At 48.4% G+C, this 10,023-nt stretch overlaps 1 protein-coding gene across 2 annotated transcripts in view; it reads right to left on the bottom strand.

The window, feature by feature from the left end:
* The window catches only part of LOC149366037 (1-phosphatidylinositol 4,5-bisphosphate phosphodiesterase delta-1-like), a 106,077-nt gene extending 96,751 nt beyond the window's left edge, over positions 1-9,326 (bottom strand). Inside the window, exon 1 of one of the 2 annotated variants that reach the window (XM_089547848.1) lies at positions 9,052-9,326. In XM_089547848.1, coding sequence (XP_089403974.1) covers positions 9,052-9,103 — 52 coding nt within the window. In that variant the 5' untranslated portion in view covers positions 9,104-9,326. Of the gene's footprint in view, positions 1-9,046 lie in introns of both variants that reach the window. The other variant, XM_089547862.1, reaches the window with a different exon arrangement.
* Between the last annotated feature and the right edge of the window lie 697 nt (positions 9,327-10,023).

Genomic DNA, 10,023 nt, shown 5'->3' on the forward strand with positions numbered 1-10,023 from the left:
GGAGGGAAACTCGCAACGCCAGCGTACTAGCGCACGCTCTGCTATCCACATGGGAGAGGGAAAGCAGGATGGAAGCGGGAAGAGGAGGGCGAGGTTCTGCAGCCTTAGCAGAGATGGCGTTCGTGTCGCGATTATGTTCGCCGATCCAGCTTCCCGGCGCACACAATTTGGCAGGTTCACTCAGATCATGAATGGCAGTTTACCAATATCCCTCAAAACAAAAGTGTACAACAGCTGTATATTACCGGTTAGCTGTGGGGCATAACGTGGAGGCTCGAAAAGGGTTGATCTTAAGGACACCGCAGTGAGCTATGGAAAGAAAAATGATAGGAGTAACGTTACCAGTCAGGAAGAGGGCAGAGTGGGTCAGGGAACAAATGCGGATTATTGACATCCTGGTCGAAACCTAGAAGAAATGGGCTTGGGAAGGCCATGCATTTCGAAGGCAAGATCCTTAAGGTCCTTAAGGGTAACGGACAGGATACCAAGAGAAGGCAAGCGTAGCAGGGGACGGCATAAAGTTAGGTTGGCGGAGGAGATTAAGAAGTTTGCGGGGATAGCATGACTGCAGCTGCCACAGGACAGGGTTAATTGGAAGAGATACGGGAGAGGCTTTTGTCCTGAAGTGGGCGTAGTCGGGCTGCTGCGGATGATGATCATGAAGAAACTTGCTCAGAATCCGATGGGCAAGTTTTTATGACGTCACAAGGTAACGTGACCTACGTGGCCCACCCGCCACCTATAGGTTGCTTTTCTGGTAATTTTTCGTGGTTTTTTTTTTCACTCGCGATCAACGACGCTTTCTTTCCTCCGATAGGCGCCCTTAACACTATCGCGGTAAAATCTGTCCATCTGGTGTTGTGTGGTGCCCCACCCTTCAGAAGGCCTCTGCCCACTACCCATCAACCTTCACCGTCCAGAAGTCGCCATCCACAGCCAACCAGCCTACCTCCACCCAACCCAAGCCTTTCCCAAAACCAACCAGCCGCGTAAAAGCAACGGCGAAATATAATTCAAACCCGCAACGGGAAGGCTATCATTGCATCAGTTCGTACGATCGCCTGTGCATTATTTTTTTGTTCACTGTCCCGTTTGATTGATGTGTACATTATACCGCTCTCCTGCGGCCGTTTTTGCATTGCCTGGACGGGACGGTGCTTCAACGGTCCCCTATGCAAGCACGATAACAGCATGAGGAACAGATCGCGGAAAAGCCACGTATCGGGTGTGGGGTAATATTCGGCAACGCTAACTTTATCTCCAGGTACTTCTCAATGCGAGCACGGATCATATCTGAGTCCTTCCACATTCAAACGTTCGGTGACACGCAGTGTCAGCTATCTCCATGACCTTGTTCCGCTGACAGTCAGCGCTTCTGCAGTAGAGCATGGGGGACTTAAAGATCCTACCCTACACGCCTACTCAGAGCAACACCGTCGTGAGGTGCTCAGACTTAATTTTTACCACCTGGGGTTCTTCAATGCGCACTGACATTGTACAGCACGGGCACTTGTTCGCTTGCATTGAAAGGCAGCTCGTGAGCTGGCGTTTATAGACCACGCAGTGTCAGTGACTCTGCGTCGTGCCACTTTGTAGCCGCCATCTTTGTTTTTGTGTGAAAACACTGCTTCAATAGGTCAGACTGGCTAACCGGTTTGTGTGAAGCTTGACCTTCAGGGTGACCTTGGGCAAGCCGTATGTAAATAAAAGAAATACTGCCGCTTATGAGTTTTGAACCCGCGGCGATGCGAACAGCTCAGCTTCGCTGTCCAATGCATGAGGGCACTGTGCTATCGCCGCAGCCGATCACGCCTCGTGCTAAGCTGCAACACTCTGGCGCTGTGCTCTGCACATCGTATTCTCCATTAACTAATAGTACTATCAAACTAATATTCGCGCTTTGAGCTATGCGGCGGTAGTCACAAAAAGATGTGCGCTGCATGCGTTGTCGTGGACAACTTTTACAGCAATAGCGCTGGCGTTGGCAACATTGCTGCAGAAACACGGCAATGGAGCGTAGGCCGCCGGCGTACATTGCGTAAATTGGCAATGATGATGAACAAGTTGAAGACGTGCATAACTGGCTCCCTGGGTCAGCGGACACGTCAACCGCGCTTTCAGGTACGTGACGATGGTGTCTACCTGCAAAAAAAAAACTGTTCTCGCATAATATCTCGTGGTTAGCAATGGTAAACCGCCAGTCAATTTTGTTTTTGTTCACGTTGTCGCTCATATACTACCGGCCTATTTGAAGAAATAAACAGTGGCTGTTAGTCGCCACAGTCGTCGACCTGTCCCAATTATTTCCTATGTCCTCTCTTAAAAGCGCTACTTCCCCCATTTTCTACGTCGCGACGACGAAGCAACCAGCCCGACTTTGTCCTCTTCCCCATGGAACTTAAAATTTAGGAATCCGCTGCCAGAATGAATGATTCTCAGGATTCTAAGTAATGCCGGATTCCAGCCTAAAACTTAAATGGCCATCTCTACCTGGCCACAACTGTTGTCCCTGGTGCAGCTAATAGAACGAAGGCTCAGCTTATGGTGTCAAATGATAATGTGTACTCTTAATTACGTCTGAAAGTTTCACGTCCTCGGCTTTGATGGACGTATTAAAGGAGGGCTCCGGGTCGATTTCAGGCTAGTAGCAGTTGTGTGACGTTAACTGATTGATTGATTCATTAATTCATTGACTGACTGAGTTATTGATTGACTGATCGAATGATTGATTGACTGATTAATCTCGCTCGGGAAAATAAAACATAGTGGGCTGTTAGGGACATCGTATAATGGAGGGCCGTGTAATTACTTCTATCACGTGGTATTACCTGATATGGACCGAGATGACAGTGCACGTTAAAGAACCCCAGGTGGTCGAAATTTCCGGAGCCCTCCACTACGGCGTCCCTCATAGCCTGAGTCGCTTTGGGACTTTAAACCAATATACTTTGGGATGTTATACCCATTTCAGCACACAATAATTCTCGTATTAGCCCTCTATCGAAATGCGGACCTCTGCGATCGGTATCGAACCTGTGGCCTCGGGCTCGGCTGCCTAACGCCAGCAATAAAAGTGCGGAGCCTTATTCATACATGCACATCTTATGGGCCTCATCTATACATGCCTCTCAACCAGATGCTGCAAAAAAAAAAGGATTTCAAATAGACATTTTTTTGTGCATTCTTCGACGCGGCTTACCACATTCGCTTCCCCAACCACATTTCCGTAGCAGCATGAGAAAGAAAAACTGGCTTTAGCTAAGGTGAAGAAATATGGCCTAAATGCTATACCGTACCTAAATGTGCGTACAGATAGGTGTAGCATGCAGGCCTTGTGGGCCGGCGATAAAGGCAGCGCAAATCAGACAGTCGGAATACATTTCTGCGAGCCTTGCGCAGTTAGGTTCCAGGAAAACATGAACTGCGTCCTATACACGGCGCCAATAAGAAAGTCGTTTATTTTCGCTCATGACACCATACGAGGAAGCCTATGCAGTCGGGTTCGCAGCGAATGCAGTTTTCTTTGCTTCTTATTTATTCAGGCTCTTGCAAGTGGGCATTCCGTTCAGGCGTAGATTACGTAAGAAAGAAAAAAACGACAAATCACACAAAAAACAGGCTGTCTCTGGTTATGACAGGAACGTCAGGATGGAAATTAACGTACACAAGAGAAGTGTTTCGAGCACACATACAGGAGAACCAACAGAAGCCCTGAGATTCTATCGTGGCCGTTTTTTTGTTTTTATTTGGATGGGATTTGAGGTAATGGAGCCGGCTTCACCTACTCCCCTGGATAAGTGAAAAAGTAGTAAAAAACGTGTATACATAGAAGTTAACGTTAAAGGATTAAACTAGGCCGCATCCAGTCCAGCCTCGCATACGAAGTCTCCGCAGTTATCGTACGAAAGGCATAAATGCACGGCATAAACACATGTGCAGAGCGAAAAAAGGATAGCCTCGAGACTTCACTGGATGAAGTATCGAGGCTATCTCTTTCTCGGTCTACTTTATTTCTCGGAAACTTGGAGGCCTGCCTGGACAACATATTATTCAGCCTCTACCGTCTTCTCGTTCCACGCCCATCTGGATAACATTGTATTCCGTACCGGCGACACCGCACGTCGGGAAATGGCCGAGGGTTGGCTTCGTGCACGCTGCGCGTTGAGTAAAGAAAGACAACAGGCGCTCGATGGCAGCGTTCGGGATGAACTTTAACTCGTAAAGGGACAGTAAGAACAAGTTGGCCTTTATAGATAGATTACGTTATGATAACGAAAAAGATGCTTCATTTTTACTCGAAACGGAGCTTTGATAGAATATAAAACGCCGAGAAGTGAAATACAGGTGTCGCCACCAGAGGCCGATTTAGGAAGTGAATAGCGATGCGTATATTGCGGATCCCTGAGGACATGCTACACCTCCATCCACTTCAAAACGGTGATCACGGAGTCCTTTTTGGCGTAGACGTCACATGTTTGAATTGAGTGGCAGGAAAATTTTTGAATGCAACTTTCTCACGAATAAATGCGCCCTTTGCCGCCGGACAAACATCAGCTTAGCCAGAGGGGGCCACAGAATCGATTTTTACTAACAACAAAAACAATGTGGGTTTGTCCTCGGTGTTCGTTTAAGGAACCTATTTCATCGCTCAAGACTTGCATATATTGACCGCTTCTGAGGGGTGAGTCTGCAGGAGGCGGCCACTCTATGTTCAGCATATACTCGATGCCGGCGTCGATGACGTAGAGGGCGTGGTGGAACACTGTCGTCACAACTGTGTTTATTGTGTGCTCGGAAAGGGAGCGAAAAGAGAGTGAACTGAAGTTTATTATCGCCACGAAGTACAGAACTATACGCCGAAGAAGCAAGTCAGTCATAAGGCGAGTGACGTTAGCTATAAACGGAATAAAAACAATAGCGCTGTCGATGGAGAGAAAGCAAACCAAAAGCAAAGTAAGAATTTGTACGCATGAATAGCAGCAAATGTAAACCAGATGGCTTTAAAAAGCCTGTTAATTAAAACTCTGCGGCAATGGATTACTAGAAGTGGTAGATTGTTTCTTGACTGAGCGCCTCGACAGTCTCTTCTTGTTAAATGATAACTCAAAATTACGCAGCCATGAAATCTTAAGCTGAAAGTGCCGCCAACATTGATACTTATTAGCCGCGAGTCATGCGGCATCAACATACATTTTTACATTTTTTTTTATGGACTGATACTGTCAGGCCTGCATCAGGCTTATCCAGAAGTGGAAGCAAACAAGAGAAGTGTAAGAACAAATGAAATATCCTAATAGGTATTTATGGAAGAACAATACATGCTATTATCAACACTCCTAGAGAAATAATATTTTTAGCTCGTGTACAATGAATCGTAAGGATATCTAACAGGCACTCAACGCTGCATACCCTGAAAACAAAGCACACTCATTAGTTACAACGAACAAGAATATCATCGATACTCTTTATGAAGGCTTCCAAGGAAGTAAACTGCAAGGCAGCTTTATGGTAGGGATTTCCAGTCATTAATCGCTCTAGAAAAATAAGTACTTAAAACAATAAGTGCGAACAGAAAGCTTGGTTAAACAGAGTGACAATGGCGTGATGTCTCAGTAGACCGGATTTCTAAAAAGACAGATTTGTCGATATTAACCGGATTATTAAGTACAGGTACTTTAGCCTTTCACGTTTTGTTTTATGTCGGAAGAACAGAAGTCGGAATGGGAGATACTGTGACGAAGACGACGAAGTTGGCAATGGCGCGGGACGGAGCGCTCGCGCTAGGCAATTGGCGGCCATTAAAATCATCTCTTTGCCGTCGTTCATAGCGCCTCATTCTTCGGTGGTGGTGGTGGTGGTGAAAAACTTTAATCAAAGAGAGCTTGAGGGTTAAAAAAAAAAAACCCTGCTGCATGGTCGGTATCCTTAGTCCGGGACACCGCATGACGAGGCCCCGTCTCGCGCCCGCTTGACCAGAGCCCTTTGGGACTCCAGTGTGGAGCAGTTGAGGAGGGCAGTCTCCCATGCCTCTCGGGTGGGGGTGGGGGAGGGGGGAAGGTGAGGATTCTGAGTACATGCCCACACCATGTGAAAGATATCGCAGATCTCTCCACAGTGCGGGCAGCGCCCATCTGTGTTCGGATCGAAGTGTTTTGCTATTGCAGGACAGAGAAGGGTTCCTGTCTGCAGGCGCCGCAGAGTTCGCTCCTCCGCCTTACTCAGCCCCTTGGCAGGTGCCGGGTAGAGACGGTGGCTCTCGCAATAATAAATTAGGATTTCGCGGAACCGCAGAAGCGGTTTATGAGCTTCTGAGCCATGAGAGCTAGGATGAGCTGGCCGTCACGTAACAATATATTGTCGATATTTAACAAGTATAAACCTAGCAGCAAGCAGCTGGACGTTTTAAATTTTTGAACGGTTGTTTTACGTGCCTAGGTCTCAGACAATTTTTGCTTATTATATAATCTGTCTAATCAATGTTTTGCACGCTAGACATTTTTTTTCGGGGTTGAACGATACATATTCTGCCTTAGACGTCCACAGTGCATTTAGGGTTTCAGGGCACATAAAATCTATGTGGGCGTTCCAGCGAAGATCGAGGGTAAATATTAGAGTCATGCACTAATGCTGCCTTGTGGTTTGGATTACTCGATTTTCGATGCTATAGGAATAATTCATCGAACACTCTAAACAAAAGGGAGTAAAAAGGGTGCAAAGTTGTCCTCTAGCGCACACCCTTTACTCGTTTTTTACTCCCATATAGGCGTATTTGTGTTTAGAGAGTATTTTTTCTCTACTTCTAGACATAAGCAGAGTGGCTGAGGTCATAGTCGGGGCTACAGCCAGAAGATGACCGCGTAGCGTTAAGAACACAATGGTCCCGGTCACAGCTGTCTCGCTCCGGTCTCGCACGTGCAGACGACTGCTCACTATATTGAGAGACACAAAAGGACAATACGAAATCCATTACGAAACGCTTGCACACATTCTGCCTTCAGAGGTCTCTCCTGCGGACAAAAATTTGCCTTCAGGGACAGTTTTTCCTCGCTAGCTGGCTCTTTGGAAGCACTTGCACCGCTAAAAACACACAGTTTCGAGTGACCTTCGCTGAAGTCCCTGTGCATATTGGCTCCTTAACGCAACTAGGTTAACAAAAATTTTGACAGGCGGTTTACCATTTCTAATCACAGAATATTGTGCGAAAGCACGTATTTTTTTTAACGTGGACACCCCGCCAGGTACCGGAGTCAGCAACGGAAATCACCGAGTCAGCAAATCACCGGAGTCAGCAACGTTGTGAACGCCAATGCCAATGCTCTCATTCTGTTCTCTCTCTATCGCGGCGCGCGCGCACACGCACGCACACACACACACACACACACACACACACACACACACACACACACACACACACACACACACACACACACACACACACACACACACACACACACACACACACACACACACACACACACACACACACACACACACACACACACACACACACACACACACACACACACACACACACACACACACACATATAGAATTGAATAAAGACAGTTGTTTGTCCACCATGTGTCAACACATGCTGTGTCAACACCATGTGTTGACACCATGTGTCAACAAAACGGCTTCCACAGTTAGCAGTTAAGCTTCCACTCAGTGTGAACACATGGTGGAAGCTTAGGGCTGTCAGATGTGCTAAAGAGCCCCGCCACACGGCTTGGAAACAAGCACCTGGGCCTGTATATTTGTCACAAAGGCTGTCCGTAACCTCTTCTCCACTGCACCCGCGGAATGCAGTGCCCCTTGGCCTTTAGGTATAATGATAACATAAGATAAAAATATCTCTTTTCAATGTGGATGACAACAACATGTTGTGACACAGCAGTGAAAAGGCATAAACTGACAACAGAGAGACAACCGGAGCAGATGTACCCTTATCTTGTTTATACTGATATACCAGGCGAATCTCCTCAACAGAAGTCCTTGTCCATCAAAAAACGCTGCGACAATGAAATGTTTCGCGGAGACCACTCTGCAGCGCCTCCCAAAAATAACTGGAGTGATACGCCTGTTCTTGTAACTTTCGTTATCGCTTCGCGCTTTTTATCGCTGCCCAGCATTGTACGACACAGCCGTGTAGCGTTAACGAATTGTAGATGTATTCCCCACACAACACGTTCTTTCTCCACATCAGCCCTTGAGCTTCACTTGGTTGTAGTCTTCGGAGACTAAATAGCTCTCGGCGACTCTACGCCCAAACAGCGGACGAAGACGCACCTAAGAATCCTGGCCATAAGGAACTGCAAACAAAAGCTTCGTAAGCGCACGTCGACGGAAGATTGCAACTGTTCACGATGCATCACCGGCGAGCAAACTCTCCTCAAAAGTCGACACGATGCAAAAAAATCTGCGGTGTTCCGCTTTTGGGCCCATTTTTTTTCGGCGTCCTTTGTCCTGTCGGTGAAAAACCGAATAAATTTAAGTTAACATTTTGATTAGCTGCACACATATATACGTAGCGTAGTGGAAGCCAAATGAAACCGCGGACACGACGTAGACTAATGTGTTGTGTGGTAGGAGAGATGGTCCTAGCTCCCTGTTTTCAGTTCCTTCGAAAACACAGTATACAATCGGTTTGTTTTGGTTTATCGGGTTTAACGTCCCAAAGCGACTAAGGCTGTGAGAGACGCCGTAGTGGAGGGCTCCGGAAATTTCGACCACCTGGGGCTCTTTAACCTGCACTGACATCGCACAGTACACGGGCCTCTAGAATTTCTCCTCCAAAGAAATTCAACCGCCGCGGCCGGGATCGAACCCGCGTCTTTCGGGTCAGCAGCCGAGCACCATAACCACTGAGCCACGCCAGCGTAATCCCTACGCCGAACACCCGGCGTGGTACGGAACGAGAAACCTCGGACTCCAAACACCGCTCTACCTGAGAACAGCAGCGGCGTGTTTACTGCCTCCGCATCCTCTCCCCCAATCTCACCCCTCCCCACGTGTCGTCGCAACGGAGAGGTGTGAATTTACGCACCTCACCTGACAGCACGGTGACGCCGACGCCATCGAGCGTGCTGCAAGACGAATCCATAGTCGCTCCCGCGTCCGGCGATTCGCGAACACACGCACACCCACACACACACGCGTGCACTCTTTTTCCGTCGAAGGAAGGGGAAGTCTCCGACGTCGAGACTCCGTCAGCCTACACCTGCTTATCCTGCGGCACCTCCGTTGCTTTGCTGCCGCTGCTCCGCAGCTCGGCTTCGCGCTCGCTCGCTCGGCGCCTGTCGAAGACGAGACACGGCCGCTTGTCACCGCCCCATTGTCGGTCCGGCAGCCGCAATCGGGAAGGGGGAAAGGAGGAGGGGAGAGGGCTGGGCTAAGCAGCTGTCGCGCACCTGATAAGACGTCTTGCTACGCTTGGCCCGACGGAGAGCGGGCATGGAAGAGCGGCTTGGTGTCTCATACCGTGCGGGCCGAAGCACAACCGCTCGAGATAGGTCGAGATAGGCGTTCGAGGGAAAGGGACGTTCTGTGAAGAAGGCGTGTGCTACCCAGTTGGATTCAAACGCGAACAGTTATTTCAAGAGTATGTAGTAGTAGGGCGAAATCTATTTGGAAAACGTTGGTAAATATACACTTCTCGCTATACGCACTGCCTGACTCCCATTGGGCACTGAAACTGCACTGGACGTTCCAAACGTCCCCAGGACGTCCCGAAGAGCGTTTGTGCACATTGGGCTGTTATAGGTGAAAGCAGAAAGGCTAAACGTTGTGTTGTCTTAAACCCGCCGCGGTGGCTCAGTGGTTAGGGCGCTCGGCTACTGAGCCGGAGTACCCGGGTTCGAACCCGACCAAGCCGGCTCGCGTTTCGATGGAGGCAGAACGCAAAAAGGCGCCCGTGTACTGTGCGATGTCAGTGCGCGTTAAAGATCCCCGGGCTGTCGAAATTATTCCGGAACCCTCCACGTAGTACGGCACCTCATTCTTCTTTCACTCCAACCTTCCTCC

Source organism: Amblyomma mixtum, chromosome 1 (assembly GCF_055824585.1).
Source record: "Amblyomma mixtum isolate Tamu chromosome 1, ASM5582458v1, whole genome shotgun sequence".
Classification (NCBI taxonomy): Eukaryota; Metazoa; Arthropoda; class Arachnida; order Ixodida; family Ixodidae; genus Amblyomma; species Amblyomma mixtum.